Genomic DNA, 16,748 nt, shown 5'->3' with positions numbered 1-16,748 from the left:
TTTCCTGTGTGACTGTTTTGCCAGTTTATAAAAGTGAAGTTAAATTTAAGAAGGTGTAAATATCTTGGGACAAATCAAGGGTGCATTTTGGTGCCCTTGACTTATAATATTTGTGCTGTGAATGTGAGCGATGTATGATTACAAATATTGGATTTGACTTTATAGAATAATGAGAAAAATTGGAGACAGACGTACTGCAGCTGAAGAGGATGGGTGGTGGTGGGCAAGAGATTTTTTTTGTACAGGCGTGGGCAGTATGTATCAGCAGGCTATTGAATCCATGGGTATGAACGCTTTATCTGATCCTGATGTGCACTTTCTAGCAAGGGTCACTGAATAGCAAACGGGTGCAGGAACCCTGGCTCTTCCTCCTCTACCCCACTGTCTCTCACACAGAGGTTCCTTTTGTAACACCCAGTTGTTGCCCTGTCAGATATCAACTAGCTCAGCACAGACGGGATCGAATATGGGGCCTTCAGCTCTGCATGGCTTAGTACCATACCGGCCTTTAACTGCAGTACCGTACCGGTGCCTTTAATTGCGCCGCCATCAGGGATGAAGAGAATCTGAATTTATTCGTTATTGTAACCTTTCCCCAAACTATTTAAAGAAAGAAAGAACTTGCGTTTATAAGGGCCTCTCTCGTCATCGGGACGTCAATAAGCGCTTTACAGCCCATAAAGTAATGATGACTGCAGCCAATTTGAGCACAGCAAGCTCCCGCAAACAGTGATGTGATAATGACCAGATAAAATGTTTGTGATGTTGGTTGAGGGATAAATGTTGGGAGGACTCCCGTGCTCTTCAAATAGTGCCGTGGGATCTTTTGTGTCAAACTGAGGTCCCGTCTGCCCTCTCAGGTGAACATCTCATCTGAAAGACAGCACCTCCGATAGTGTAGCACTCCCTCGGTACTGCACTGGAGTGGTCAGCCTGGATTATGTGCTCAAGTTTCTGGAGTGGGGCTTGAACCCACAACCTTCTGACTCGAGGTGAGAGTGCTACCCTCTGAGCCAAGGTTGACACATAAACAGTAATGAATATCCTTTTTGAATGAAATCAGCAGAGCTGATGCGTAGTGATGATCAAAGAGCAGAACATTGTTTTGTCATCCTGTCAGACCATGTGCGGGTGTTGGGAGGGTTAGAGGACTCCACTGGATCGAAAACAGTGACGTGTGGTTGGAGTATCTGGCTATTCTTTGATTCCTCTTGCAGAGGAGGGTAAACACCACCGCAGATACCTTGGCGATTCTTCCTATCTGTTTTGCGATGCTAGTCTTTATATAATGCACACAATTTCGTGGCCGTGGACCTGACAGCTTAGTTGCTGACTGTGTATTCTTTGAGAACAGCTCATGCTTTTAAATCGTTCTGAGGTTTTTAAAAAATGCTCTGAACCTCTAGACCCCAGCACAAAACACTGGAGATTTGTTGCTATGGAAATTGAGCAGTTTCTGGTAGCGTGTGTACAATTATAAAGCCATCTCTTAACCCACAGCATTTGCCTCAGATTTTATGCTCTGGCACTTATGGATGGTCAGCTGTGCTTGAGAATGTATAATGTTGGTGTGGGATTCATTATAATTGTTTTTTTCCTATTGTCTGGGGGGGGCCCCCCCCCCTCATTTCCTGATTGAGCTGACTCTTGCTCGATGATACCATGGATACCAAGTGGCTTATCTTCACATGTGGGCCTGGACAACAATCGTTGGTGGGCTGTTTTTTCCATAGGGGGCCAGAACTTAATCCTGTCCCCTTTTCACATCCACTTTCCGGCAGGAGTCAATGGATTGAAAGCAGGAGCCGGAACCCCTGGCTGATTTCTGCCATCCCCATTTCCTCTTCCTAAATGAGGATTATGGCGGCTAATTGTAGCTCCCTGTCTGAAATCTGCTAACCCCATACCAATCGGGAATTGACTATGGGACTGTCTAGTCTGCATGACCAGATGGCATGTTTTATTATTTTTAAAACCTATTTAATTTAGAATGATAGAATTTTACAGCACAGAAGGTGGCCATTCAACTCATTGCACCAGTTCTGGCTCTCTGAAAGAGCTGCCGTCTTGGTCCTTTCCTTATGCCCGTCTTAATTTTTATTTTTCAAATGTTTCTCCACTTTTATTTTAAAAGCAGTTATGCATTTTGTTGGCACTGGTTTGGAGTTCCATGTCCTAACGACACTCTGCCTTTAAAAAAAATAAATGTCCTAACCTCTCCGCTCGTTCTTTCTCAAATTTATAGCCTGTAGTTACCAACTCACTGATCAATGAAAATCATTTTTCTCAATTTACTTTATCAAAGCCTCTCATCATTTTTGAACACCTCCCTTGAGTTTTTTTTTCTAATGAAAGGCCCCATTTTCTCCAGTCTTTTCTTATAACTGAAACCTCTCAACCCTGAGCTGCTGTTTGATCTTTTCTACATCCTCTCTATGTCCTTGACGTCCTTCCTAATGTAAGGCACCCAAAGCTGGCCACAATATTTTAACTCTGGCCTAACCATTGATTTGTACAGCTTTAGCGTTACCTCTTTGCTTTTGAACTCTGTGCCTCTGTTTAGAAAATCTAGGATCCCATAGGCATTTTTTTTTTACAGCTTTATGGAACGTCCTCCTATTTCTAAAGCTTTGTCTCTGAGCCCAAAGCCTCTGTACCTCCACCACTTTTAAAGTTTACAATGTACTGTACCCGTCCCCTCGTTCTCATTCCCAAAATGCATCTATCGTGTTTTTTTGGAAATGATGACCAACTTGACGACTCCCCTCTTGCACTGGCTCCATTCCAAAACTGTATCATGTTGAGGTGAAAAAGGAGGGTTGCAAACACTGAGAATCTGAAGTTTAAAAAAAACAAGCTGCTGGAAGTGCACAGCAGGTCGATCAGCAGCTGAATTATATATTTAAAAAAACAGGCTGATGTTTGGGGTGGGGACCCATCGTCAGAACTGCCGTGATGAAGGGCGGCAGCTGAAATACAGACTTGTTTTTAAATGCTGACTGATCTGGTACATTTTCAGTGTTTTCTGTTTTACGTTACAAGCTTTCCAGGGAGTCTCCAAAATGAGCTCTTTTATTACAGTCAAAAAAAAAGCCATCGCTTCATCTGGTAGTTGAAAATTACTAAGGAGCACTGCGGGAACATGTTGTGATCCAGTTGGTGGAATCTTCACTGTGGGCAGTGGTGGGGGTTCTCCTTTTGAGAAGTCAGTTGCAAATGGGCCTCGTGTAAAGAACTGCATTAAAAAAGACTGCAGGGCAGAGAGAGGAGCTGAATTCAGTGAACAACGCAGGGGGAAGGTTCTGCTGTTAGGCCTGTCAAGAAATGGGAAACAATGCGAGAATGACACATACGAGCATGTGCATTTTAAAAGCAAAGTTCCCAGATGCCCTCACGGGCAAAGATACTGGTACGGAGCCATGCACGCTTTTTAAGGTCGGAAGTTTAATTCTCAGTCTGTGGTCAGGGAGCAGATTTCAGCCTGGGCTGCGATTGACCTCCGCACCTCAAAGTTAGGATGGGAGGGGGTGGGGGTGGCGGGAGAAACCAGCCAGAGTTCCTGTTCCTGACCGATCTCCACTGCGTGTATGTGTGCCCTCCACAGTCAAAGACCACTGACACTCCATGCATAGCCGCACACATGAAGAGTGGGCCCTCGAGTGTGGCACTGAGAGCTGCCAGCACATTGGAGCAATATCCCAGCATGAGTTCAGTAACTTCGAGGAGAGAAGAATTGGTGGAAGGGGGTGTTTTTAGAAGGACAAGTATGGGATGTGCACTGCCCTTTCATGTCATTGTTTAAAAAAAAAAGTTGATCTTCAGTGCTGCATTGATGGCTGTGAAACTTTCCCATGTAGTCTGTCTTGTCGCTTTTAATGCAAAGGTGAGCGATTGGTGCTCTGTATCAGAGAGCCGTTAACTTCCTTCCCTCCTCTCCCAGCCCAGCCGACTTCCTCCAGGTCAGGATTGACCCTTGACTTGGTTGCTGTGTTTTCAATCATTGGCATGAATTAGGTATTCCTGGCAACAGGAGACAGCAGTAACCAATGGATTTTGTGTAATGTCCATGTGATTGATGGTTGCTAGGGGGAGCATACTGGTAATTGCCGCTATTGGCTGCCACATATCAGGATGCGCGATCGAATAATTCTTAGGCTTCAGATTTTTTCTGATATGTAAATACTTTGCGTGCGTGATAAGCACATTGTTACCTGAATTGCCGTATTGTATAATTCATGTCAGATAACTGATGTCATTTTTATTGCACCGCACGTAATTACAAAACATCAACTGTGCAAAGGGCGGACTCCACTTCGGATCGAATTCTTTACAGCCTGAATTGTTGATGCAGATTTATTTCCAGCATGCCCATCAGAATGTGCATCACTTTTATTAATGGAATTATTCATTAATGCAAAGAACCCTGGGCCTAAGGGCTTTTTGGAGGGTGTTTTTGCCCCAATCCAATGCTTCATAGAATTACACAGAAGGTACGGCACAGAAACAGGCCATTCGGCCCAACTGGTCCATGCCAGTGCTTTTGTTTCATTGCAACTGCTGTGAGCCACGAGGGCCAGGCAAAGAGTGGTGCTTTGTGCCGAGCAGATCACATCTCTTCCTCTCCCTTTGTTATTTGTCCCTCTTGTTTTGGAAAAAAAACTCTCCACCTGGAAGCTCATTGAGAGAAAACAAATAAATTCTACTGTGCATTCCTTCCCGAGTACTAGTTGACCATAAAAAATCCAATTACAATAAGAAACCTAGTAAAACATTCCACAGAGACACTCCAGCCCTACAACCCTCCGAGGTCTCTGCACTCCTCCAATTCTGGCCTCTTGTGCATCCCCGATTTTCATCGCTCCACCATTGGCGGCCGCACCTTTAGCTGTCTAGGCCCTAAGCTCTGGAATTCCCTCCCTAAAACCCTCTACCCCGCTCTCCTTTTAAGACGCTCCTTAGAACCTACCTCTTCTACCAAGCTTTTGGTCACTTGTCCTAAAACCTCTATGTGGCTCAGTGTCAAATTTTGTTTGAAAATGCACCTATGAAGCTGCCTGAGACGTTTCTCTATTAAAGATGCCACATAAATACAAGTTGTTGTTGATCGAGGGTGACCAGCAAAGCTATTGTAATGCAAAGTTTCTCCCCCTTGAACCAGTGTACGATTTTTAGGCTGTGTTAATGCTGCTAATGGCAGTTCCCTGCAGATTCTCCATTAGCCGGGATTTCAACTGAGCTAAGGATTTGTCGCACATCTCTGCCTTCCAGTGAAATGTCAACTTTACAACTGCCATTGATGTCAAAAATCATTAGCTACTCCATTTGTGTCTAGACACAAAAGAGCTAATGCTGAGTTTGGCCCATGGCTGGAGAATAACACTTATCTGGCCACTTACCTCTGAGTGCCCATTCCTGTACATGCGCACTGTAAACTGGCTTAGTCTGCATGCCTGGTTTAGCCAAGGTGCCAGTTTGAGAGCAGTGATGAATAAACCATTATTCATTGAGCATTTCCTGTAGCTGGAGCATAGTCCGTATAATGTATATTTTACTTGATGCCATTATACAGTGAGCGGCTCCTATAGCAATACGTGCCATGGTTCACCTTTTACCCTGTATGTATTATATATTTAAATCCTGTGCGTGTGTGTATAAGTGCGTGTGCTGTGTAATTGTGTATGTAGAGGGCGGGGGGTTTGTATTTGTCACCACACTTGCCCTACCGTTAATACTGTTCTCAAGTAAGGAAATATTTTACATTTATTACATAATGGTTTATAGATGAGAGCTTGAAGCCAGCTTGTTTAGGACTCCTCACAGTGCAGTCTCCACCTACATTGGGGACATCAAACGCAGATTAGGTAACTGTTTTGCTCAACACTTCCGTCCTGCCTGCAGGTGTCACAACTTTGAGCTACCGGTAGCTCCCCACTTCAACTGCCCCTCCCATCGTCACACTCTGTGCCTCTGTAATTGGCCCCGTACACTTATCCTATGGAGCTTAATGTGCGTTTCAAGAATAGTATCTCATCTTTTGCCTGGGCTGACCGTTGACTTCATTAACTTGACTATAATCCTCAACTTCAAACGGATTTCAATTGCAGGTTTTCTGTGTTTTCCGTCTGTCTCGTTTTCTCTCATTTCCTCAGGCTTCCCCCTTGGCCATTTTTACATCCTTTGTTTCTGTCCACTACTTGACTGAGATGATGTGCGACATCATTCCAATCATGGTTCCCCTTGAGTTTGTCTGTTATTTCTTTAAGTATATATTTCCTCTCTTCCTCCCTCCTTCTTCTGATTGTATTAAAATGCCCGTCCGACTCTAGCGTTCAAGCCCGACGAAGTACCTACACCCAAATGGTCAACTTGTCCGTTTTCTCCACAGATGCTGAATAATTTGTGTTTCCAGCATTTTCTGTTTTTGTTCTCTATTTCCAGCATCTGCAGTATTTTTTTAATTGTTTAAAGCTCCACCCATCTAGGGGGAATAGTTTCTGTTCAGAGTGCCCTCTCCTTGGAGATAGGATTCCATATGGTTAAACCTTATTGTCAACATCCTTTTGAGTTTTGTCCACTCGTGGTGGCATCAGTTCCCTCCAGAGCTGCTCTGTCGATGAAGGTTACTGGGGTGGCCACTTATGACCCTGAGCTGCCCCAACCCTGGCATACACAGCACACGTGGTTTTCCTTTGGGTCAGATGATTCTGCATCAGTCCCTAGGCCTTTCGTAAAAAGTCCTGTTCCCATTAAAGTGAGTGGACACCTTTCCCTATTAAACAACATTTGGCTATTAATTCCAAAAAAGTCTGACGGAGACCCTCAAATATGTGTGGCATTTCGCTGCCATGTTGGATATTGCCATTGACGTTGGCCCTTACCGTAATTGTGGTAATATTTAGACTGCTTTTTGGTTGGTTTGGCTGCTGAAGACCCAAAGCTTAAACTCTTTTCCGTTAAAGTCTTTTCCTTTCCCATCAGGTCTGTAGGCCTCCTTTTTAAATTTGTGCTCGAGCTGAAAACGAAGGAGCCAGGAGCTAAATAAAACAGGAGAAACATGTTGAATTGGTGTGAAAAGGTTTAGGCGCATTTCACTGTTACAGTCTAAAACTGACTGACTAGATGTGTGCGAATAAATAGGAAATGTTTCACAGTTGTGTCCTAATTAAATTTTAAATATTTTTACTGCAGTGAGGAATTTTTGGACTTACAGTTGTTTGCGTCAAGCACTCCCAAGTCTGGTGTCACGCTGGCCCAGTGCATAGATCCTCTTGCTCTATCTCCTTTTGCTGTTTTACCTTAGTTCCATAGAGAATCGATAGTTGCACATCTTGAGCAGATTTAAGTGACAGCGTTCAGTGAGATCCCTACAGAGTGTGTTTGTTGCGTATCCACTGCATTAGAACGGTTGCTTCCCAGCCTCTCTGAATGAGAGCTCAACTGCTGATGTTTCTCTTCAAATTGAGCTTAAAACCAAAACGGGTAAACTCTCATTTATGCCAGGAACACAAAGGCAGTCCCAGCTGCACCCCAGCATTCTGCTTCAATCTCAAAAGCCCACGCAGGGTGCCGGCAGCATTGCTTCATCCACCATTTTAGTTATTGTCAAGTCAGATTTCAGCAAAGCGTACTGGTGGGTGTATGAAATGTTCACACTCTGTCCAAAATGAATTGTGAAAAACACTTCGCGGTTCAATTCTAGATGTTGCAAATTCGATTGCGTCTGGAACGTGTTTGGAGGTTTCTTGAGGTGTGGCTGAAGTGCTGATGGGTGTAGGGCTGACGGCAGGAGCAGTTTGAAGTGACTAATTAAAAATATTGCGTAACGGTGAATCGTGTTGACTTAAGTGCAGTTTTTGCAGATAGTGTACAGGTACCAATATGCGAGAAACAGCTTCAACACAGCCCCATCACTTCCCCTGGCTGTGTAGCTCCACCCATCACAGTTGCTTTCAGTTGCGTGGTGTATTGTACCAGTTAATGTACAAAAGGAACAACATTACATTGAAAGGATTAGGCTGCTTTGTGAAATGCTTCTTTTATCTTTTTAAAGATAAATATAAATTTTATTTCTGAAATGTTTAATCGTGCCACTCCCGACTGAACTCGCGATAGTCCGAGTAGATCAGGAGCCGATTGATCAGTGGAAGAGTCCGTGTTAGATAGTAACCTTGTAAAATATCAACACTTCCTCTACTTCCTCTCAATCAGCTTGCGATTCCTGTTGTAAAACTCGGGCTGGGCCATTTTCAGCGAGGGCAGCTGCTCTGTTAAACAGCCCATAATCTCATTGAATTTTTTTGTTCAAGATCGGCTTTTAATTTTACTAAAGGGAGCGGCTGCTTTCAAGTGTTCTTAAAATAGGAAGTGTACCAAATGTCTTGGGGTTGTGCCTTCAGCTCAAAGTGATATTCACTAGTTTCAATACTCAACATACTTTCTGTTAGCCGTGGCTCAGTGGGTAGCACACTCGCCTCTTAGTCAGAAGGTAGTGGGTTCAAGACTTAAGCACAGAATCTAGGCCGACACTCCCAGTACAGTAGTGAGGAAGTGCTGCCCTGTCGGAGGTGCCATCTTTCAGATGAGACGTTAAACCGAGGCCCCGTCTGCCCCCTCAGGTGGAGGTAAAAAGATCCCCTTGCACTATTGGAAGAAGAGCAGGGGAGTTTTCCCGTCTCCTGACCAACATCACTAAAACAGATTGGTCATTATCATATTGCTATTTGTGGGAGCTTGCCGTGCACAAAACGCTGCTGCATTTCTTATATTACAACAGTGACTACACTTCAAAAGTACTTCATTGGCTGTAAAGCGCTTTGGGATGTCATGAAAGGCGATAGATAAATGCAAGTTCTGTCTTTAGTTTCTTTCTACCAGCAGAAAAACTGTGCTGCTTTGAGCTTGGTATCCTGCCGTATGTATGGATGGGTTGCTAACCTGTATGTTCTGTTTCCGTTCTTTGCAGATTTCTGATTGGCCAAGCGGTGTGGGCTAGAGGCGCTTGCTTTGACCGGAGACGATGAGTGAGCTTGAACAGTTGCGCCAAGAGGCAGAGCAGCTACGGAACCAGATCAGGGTGAGCAGAGCGGCAGTCGAAGAATCCAGCATTTTAAATTCCAATCATATCAAGTTAATGGGATCCAGCAAAGGTTTTGTTAACCTGAGGAATTGTGGCAATTCTTACTCTCCTCCCCAAGGCACTGATTCAAGATGGCGGTTCTGTTCCATGGGTATCTTCTCATGTGTGAGCCTGAAATGCATATCCTTAGCAATATCTTTCTCCCCACACCTCCCCTTCCCCAAGAAAGTCGACTCATGGCAAGTGTCACAAGGCTGTTCAGTCTCTGGGCAGGAAGGGGAAGGTCCATCGCACCTGAGCCTTGATCCTGTTGCCGCCCGATGAGCTTAACCAATGTCCACATGGCAGAGGTTGCTGAATAATAATCAGGAACAGGAGCCCTCGCTGATGTCTCCTCCTACCTTCCCTTGCCATCTCAGGTGCTGAGGCCAATTCCAGTGCCCCAATTGCTGGCAGGAAACATCAAGCAGGGTCCTGTTTCTAATTGTGTAGTAACTCCTGATGGCGCACAGGTTGGGTGTTTGGTGAGGACAGGGTCAGGCTGAGCTGTGATGCACTGTGGTGTCACACAGCCTGTTTACACTTGCTGTCCGGGCTCGCACGTGAAGATTGGTGGATGACCAGCGCCCGAGGAATGATACCCCAGCGAGGCATTGATCTCCCTTAGGAGCTGATATCACTAAAACAGATTATCTGATCATTATCACATTGCTATTTGTGGGAGCTTGCTGTGCGCAAATTGGCTGTCGCGTTTCCCTACATTACAACTGTGACTAAACTTCAGAAGCACTTAATTGGCTGTAAAGCACTTTGGGACGTCTTTCTTTTCTTTTTCTCTCTTTGCTCTCTCTCTTTATCTCTCTCGTTTTGCTTTTTTTCTCTCTCTCTGTTTCGCGCTCTCCCTCTTTCTTTTTCTGAAGCTAATGGAAAAATAAAACCACGCTGTTGGGGGCATTTGCTGTTTAAAGCAAAAGTTCTGAGGGCAGCAGAATGAAAACTGAATACTACAATGTCAGATGTCTCTATTTCACCCAGTACTGCGGAAACCTAAATATTCACCGGCAGTGTAGTTTGAGTCTGTAATTAGAGACTGGTTCAGGGTTCCAAGAAGCAGCAATGTTTGCCTTCGTTGCTACAATAATTGATTTATAAAGTCAGACCTCTTGTAACCGAGCTAGCTACCAGTCTTATTTTTGGTGTTTCAATATCCAAAAATATTGCTGAGTACTTTGCTTTAAAAAGCACAAGGTGAGTTATCATGTTCTCTAAACAAGTAACGGGGCAGTCGTTCTGCTTGGAAATTGCAGGTTTGAGTAGCATAATGGGTAAGTATGCTGTTCTTTCGATTCGGAATCCAGCCCAGACTGATGATAGGCTGAAATAGCTCTAAATGAATTGGGATGTGCTTTCAACTCAGTTCCTATTGGGCATGAGCCCGCAGCCCAGATCTGCACTTAATGTGGCTCTGACTTCATTCACGGGCACAAGTCGTGGCTAAATGGAAATGCTACACTGGTGGAGGAGGGAATGTTCTTCAGAGACTCTCTGTTAGCGCAGCATCGAAGCAACTTTACCTGGTGTCTAATCTATACCTGGGCCTCGAGCGCCTGGTGCTGATGCTTTTTGCACAAAGTTGGGGGGGGGAGAAAAAGATTTGTGTTCCCAACACTGACATTTCAACCTTGAGCATAAAATATACCACGACAAAATAAAAATAAACTGATTTCAAATTCTGAGACACACCTTTTGCCCATTAACAACTGGTGTGCTGCTCCCTGCTCCCTCTGAACTGTTTCACTTGAGATGACATAAGCTGAATCTCGGCCAGGCTCCTTGCATTATTTGTTGAGACGTTTCTACAATGTTCAGTGGAACACTTCTTGTATAAGTTTGTCAAGAAGGTAGCAATGTCATTTTAACAGTGAAGAAGAAAAAAAAGACTGCTTGAAATTTATTTTAAGATGTAATGCAAGTTTTATGTTGATGCTTTGGACTGAAGCAATGTGGCACTGTTCATGGTGGGAAATGCTGTAGAATTTTGAGGAGGGGGAGGCTGGTTAGGTTACTGACTAGCAGGTGCTGATCTGCCAACTTGTCTTAATAACGACTCTTTTTATTGCAGGACGCAAGAAAAGCATGTGGCGACTCCACGCTGACCCAGGTGAGTCCGGTAACTGACCTGCTAGCGAAACTGAGGGGTTTTCTATCGCGACCCGGATCACTGTGGATTGATGGCGGGTTTGGATTACTGCTTTGCAATCAGAGGTTCAGGTGCCTTGATGCACCACGAGAGAGAGGATGAGGTTAACAGCTGTTGCCTGAACCCAGTTGATCAGATTGCAGCTTTGAAATTGCCTCCAGCTATCTATTATAACTGGTTCGGATTCTACCTGAATGGGGCATGATAGGGACCTGATAACTGCAGCTCTTGGCAATGGCATCCTCTAGGTTGTTTCTGTGACCCTCCAGCAAGAGGTTTACAGCAAATTCGGCCATTAATTACCACAATAGTCTCTGTGTAGATTACAAAGAGCGGTAACCTTGTATCAGCTGCCCACTTACTCGTGCAGAGAGAGAGAACCTTGATTGGTTCAGTGAGTTGCAGTGCATTTTATTCTCTGGATGTGGGTAATACCGGCAAGGCTGCATTTATTGCCCATCCCTAGTTGTCCCTATATCTGAACGAATTAGAGTCACGCACCAGCCAGATCGGGTTAGGAGTGGCAGGTCCCCTTCCCCGAAAGGCGTTTGTGAACAGCTTTCACGGTCATTTGTCTTTCTGGTGCTAGCTCTCAAATTAGCAGATTCATTGAATTCCGTTTCACAACTTGCCGTGTTGGGAATCGAGCTCGTGACCTCTGGGTTGCTGGTCCAGCATCATATTCGCTGCACTATCATAGAATAGAACTTACAGCGCAGAAGGAGGCTCTAATCTCAGTTACATCTCTGTATCAAAGCCACCTTCTCTGATCCCACTTCCCTGTACTCTAATATTTTTCAAGTATTTGTCAAATTCTCTCTTAACTGCTGTGACTCTCTTTAGTATGCACTTGTGGTAAAGCAATCCTAACCTCCCCATTACGCTTCCAGTACTGATCCTAAACTTGTGCCCCTTGTCACTGATTCACCAGTCAATTCTTCACTATTTACCTCAAAACCCTTTCTGAACCATTTCTATTAGATATTCCCTTACCCGTCTCTGCTCCAATGAATATTGCCCTAGTTTTTCCAAGTTTCTCATCACTATATCTACTCATGCCTAGTATCATAGTGAGTTTACACTTCCATAGTTCCAGTATCCTTTGTGTAATAGTGCCCAAAACTGCACTAAAACTGTGGCCAAACTAAAGCCTTGTACAGATTTGTCATCATCTGTTTGCTTTTACATCCTGTGCTCCTATTTATGAAACCCAGAATGATATTTGCCCATCACAGCTTTTTAAACCTGCAGTCCTGCTTTTCAAGATCTATTTAGATCTAGACCTTTGTTCCTCCACTCTATTGGGAGTTTTGCCAATTGAGAGTATTTTTCCATTCTTTATGGTATTTCTTCCTGAGAGTGAGTAAGTATTACTCTGAGATTAGTCACCCCACTTCCCAATATGAAACGTGTATAACAGATATCTGGAAGTTGATTACCAGACCGATTTTCTCACCTTTTCTGTTCTCCTAGCGTGAAGGTGATGTCTGTTGCCAAGGTCTGGTTCTACTGGTGCTGCTGTTACCTCACTCAAATTGCTCAGGCTTGCACATGCAGAATGGCCATTGGTGTTGGCAAGTTATTTTACTGCATGGAGCATCACGCACAAGCAAATGTTCACCTGTGCAATTTACACCACGGGTCAGTGGATAGTCATCAGGAACAGGAACCGTGGCTGATTTTCCCCCTTTCCTCCTAGCCAAGGGACACTCGGGCTGTTTGTAGCACCCTGTTTTGAGATCCACTAGCTCAGCACTGACTGGGGATTAAGCCCAGGACCTCCTCGGTCTGCATGCTCAGTACAACAGAGTGTGTCTCATCTGTCAGGGGAGCGATAAGGCTTCAGCTGACGCCGTACGTTGAGTGGTTTATAACTCGGCTGAACTTGAGGGATGAATGCAGCCTTCTCCAGGGTCCCTGCTATTTTCCCATGACCTACACAGTGAATTTTTTGCTTCGTTTTGCTTGTTGAGAGACGTAATTGCTGAAAGTGTATTGAGAAATGTTCCAAGAATTGATTGCCAGGAAGTAGCGACCATTGTACATTAATCATTAGTTGGTTAAGATGTTGTGTCACTGAGCCGAAGTCACTGGGAAGTCCCTCTTGTAGTTTGTGATCTGCGCTAAGTCACAGACCGAGCTTGATGACCGTGGGGGTGCTACAACTGGCTTCCATGCCCCTTGGCAAGGGAAGTGGGGCAAACCAGGCAGGGTTCCCGTTTCTGATCACTTTAATCACTCTCCAGTGACCTCCACTGGAGTGTGCGTGTGTAAAAAAAAAAAGTGTAAGTGTGTGTGAGTATGGTGGGTAAGAACATAATTAGGCTTCGCTGTGTTACCCTCCACTATCAAATAACCTGCTGAAACATATTGTTCAGGCGTACACGTGAAGCATGGGCAGCTAGGTGAAGTACCAGGGGGTGACCTGTGCCCGTCGAACCCGCATCCCAGCAAGAGTCAGCACCGCGGGAGAGGAAGGAACATTGGCTAAAACAAATGATTACAAGCACCGTGTCCTGCCTCTGAGATTCCTCGTATAGTGCACTCCCAGTCTAACCTGTGGGGAGATCAGATCTCCCCCTACCAACAGAGGGATAGTTGGAGGCCAGTTGCACCAGGCTGCTCTTGTGATCTTCTGGGGGCCAATGCACCCCATTGTTGGAATGCAGACAGCAGCTACATAGCTCGCCCTTTATTTAGGAGAGCGGTTAAAAAAATAAATCATTCTTAATGAAACTTTTACAGCGATGCATGCAGGTGTATTTTCTTAATGCAGTACATCACTCCTAGGATTACTGGCTGATGATTTCTAGCCAAAGCTCTCCCTCATCTCTTTTTCCACCCCCCCCCCCCCCACCACTCCCTAGATTCTTGGGGGTGGGTTCAGTCAAACGCATCTGCCCACATAGTCTGCTGGACAGCAGCTCCACCTGTTCAGCCCCGGTGTCCAGTGTTCAAAGGGCATTGAAGGGGCCTGAAAGGTTTATTCAGAGTAGCCTGCGCAGTCGCTCCGAGAGTTGTCGTGCACAGGCCCCCCGCCCCCAGAGCAGTAGCCGGTACTTTCGGTAAGAAATGTTTAGTCAGTTTGGGCGCAGCCTTCATCCACCGATTGCAGCACGTTTACAGTCCCCAGTTTGACAGACTCTCTGGGGGCCAGCAGCTAGTCAGCCAGGGTCAATGGGGTACCTATTGCGATCGCTGGAATGCCCCCAGTTGGAAATCTTAGGTCACCGTCTCCTTTTAACTCGTGCCTTACCTGACCGGGCAGTACATACTGACACTAGATGAAAGCAGGGAAGAGGGGCATAATGTCGTCCTGTTTTCTCAGCGTTTTTTAAAAATTCATTCTTGGGATACGGGTGTCATTAGCAAGACCCGCCTTTATTGCCCGTCCCTAGTTGCCCTTGAGAAGGTGGTGGTGGGCTGCCGCCTTGAACCGCTGCAGTCTGCGTGGTGAAGGTGCACCCTCGGTGCTGTTAGGCAGATTTATTCCGTACCTTGTTGATACGTGCAAACGCGGCGTACTCTGCGATTTCGAGAGTGGCGATCCGCCTATGGTCACTGCCAGTGTGCATAAAGTGTTGTTGCATGTCTGTTCCAGATCACAGCCGGCCTCGATCCAGTCGGGAGAATCCAGATGCGCACAAGGCGCACGCTGAGGGGTCACTTGGCTAAGATCTATGCCATGCACTGGGGAACGGACTCCAGGTACGTACTCGAGTCAAAAGTTTGAAATGCACATTTGTTTCATCTCTACACTCATGGCAGTGGGGATGAGAGTCTACCCATGTGCAGCTCCCCTGATTTGAATCGATTCTCTGGTCTGAGCACCATTGATCCTGCCCTTGGCCCAGGAGCCTGTTGCTATATTGACCGGTCTGCCATGGTCTGAGAGTCAGAAACTAAAGCATCCCTTCCTTACACAAATACCTGATCTTAGTTGGAACTGAATTTTAAACCATGTAAATAAGGAGCAGGAAAGATTATCAGGCCCTTCTGGATCAAACACGCCCCTCCACGTAATTCCTCTATCCCATCTCCTTCCAGAAATAAACCTAACTCTCATGAACTTGGTTATACTATCTGTTTCAGTGGCCATCCCTAAAGACTTAGTGCAGTTCTGAGGGAGCGCTGCCTTTTTGGAGATACCATTTTGCAGTTGAGATGTTCAGCCAAGGCTCCGTTTGCCTGTTAGGATGGACATAAAGGCTCCCATGGTACTACTGGATGGGAGGTTCTTCTGGGGTCCTGGGGCCAAACATTCCTCTCTCAATCAACACCACCAAGAACAGATTATCTGTTCACATATGTTTGTTGGACCTTGCTGTGTGCTGTCGCATTTGCCTACATTACAATACTGACTACACTTCAAAAGTATTTAGTTGGCTGTGAAGCACTTTGAGACATCCTGAGGAGGTGAAGGGTGCTAAATAAATGCAAGTTCTATCTTTTAACTCTTACCCTATAGGGTGGGATGGGGGGGTTAAGGGCGGAGAGATTTAGGCTGCAGGGGTAAAAGAGGCTATTTCCTCCTCTCCCTCCCTCCCCCCCGATTTGTTTAAGTTCACTGTTTTCGCAGCTCTTGTGATTCATTTTACTTTATGTTCATCCCGCAGACTGTTAGTCAGTGCGTCTCAGGATGGAAAATTAATCATCTGGGACAGCTATACCACAAATAAGGTACGTTCCAGAAGTTCTGTGAACACGTTCCTCGATTGTTGCGGCGTTTAATCCATTCTGCCCCGGCGTTTCGTTTTCGGTGTGAAACTGGTGCGTGTTTTAATCCGCTTCTGATGAGCTGGGAGAGATTTCCGACTTCCGATCTTCTCTCTCCTCTCCTGAAGGAGGGGGTGGGGAGAAAATCAGCAAGGATGTGTGTGCATGTGCGTTCTCAAACTCGTGAACCGAGATAAAGGGTCTTTTGTTGCCACAATGGGACCTTTATTTTGGTGCATTCAGTGAGCACCCCCCCCCACCCCATGCCACAATGGGATCTTTATCTCAAATTGTTTATTTGGCAGACCTCATGCAACGGCGTGATTTTGAAAATTTTTGTTACCTCGCGCAACGAGCCTCGTGCTAAACTGCGATCGTTATCTCCACTTAGACCCCCTCTCTGGTTCTTGCCAGGTTCTGAGGGGGAGGGGGAAGGAAAGACCGGGTTGCCGACATAACCCAGGGATTTCGAGAGAGTGGTCGCTGGGAGGCCAACTGGAATATTTTTGATGTAAATCCTGCTCAGTGTTGTGGCTAGGATTTCTTTAGCATTAAGGTGCAGGAAAGCCATTCTCCAGCTGCAATCATTGAACATGAATCAGCCAGCAGAGTATTTGTCCTTTCAAACTTGGGTTGTGATTTGGAGAGATCTTTTCAGAGCTGTATAGCTCAAGCTGGAATGGTGGTTACAGGTCTGTCACTGTTGGTGGCAGTAGTAGGAATAATTTTAAGGTGCTAAATTGAAAGCAATGCACA

General features: G+C 45.4%; 1 protein-coding gene across 2 annotated transcripts in view; it reads left to right on the top strand.

Annotated features, from left to right (window-relative positions):
* The window catches only part of LOC137302431 (guanine nucleotide-binding protein G(I)/G(S)/G(T) subunit beta-2), a 101,520-nt gene that overhangs the window by 66,977 nt on the left and 17,795 nt on the right, over nt 1–16,748 (top strand). For both annotated transcript variants that reach the window (XM_067972086.1, XM_067972085.1), the window contains 4 exons: nt 8,963–9,073; nt 11,199–11,237; nt 14,878–14,984; nt 15,893–15,956. In XM_067972086.1, the coding sequence (XP_067828187.1) occupies nt 9,017–9,073; nt 11,199–11,237; nt 14,878–14,984; nt 15,893–15,956 (267 nt within the window). In that variant the 5' untranslated portion in view covers nt 8,963–9,016. The remainder of the gene's footprint in view (nt 1–8,962; nt 9,074–11,198; nt 11,238–14,877; nt 14,985–15,892; nt 15,957–16,748) is intronic.

Source organism: Heptranchias perlo, chromosome 35, assembly GCF_035084215.1.
Source record: "Heptranchias perlo isolate sHepPer1 chromosome 35, sHepPer1.hap1, whole genome shotgun sequence".
NCBI classification, from domain to species: Eukaryota; Metazoa; Chordata; class Chondrichthyes; order Hexanchiformes; family Hexanchidae; genus Heptranchias; species Heptranchias perlo.
Note: the sequence above shows the minus strand (reverse complement) of the source record. Positions and strands in the feature narration are given on the sequence as shown.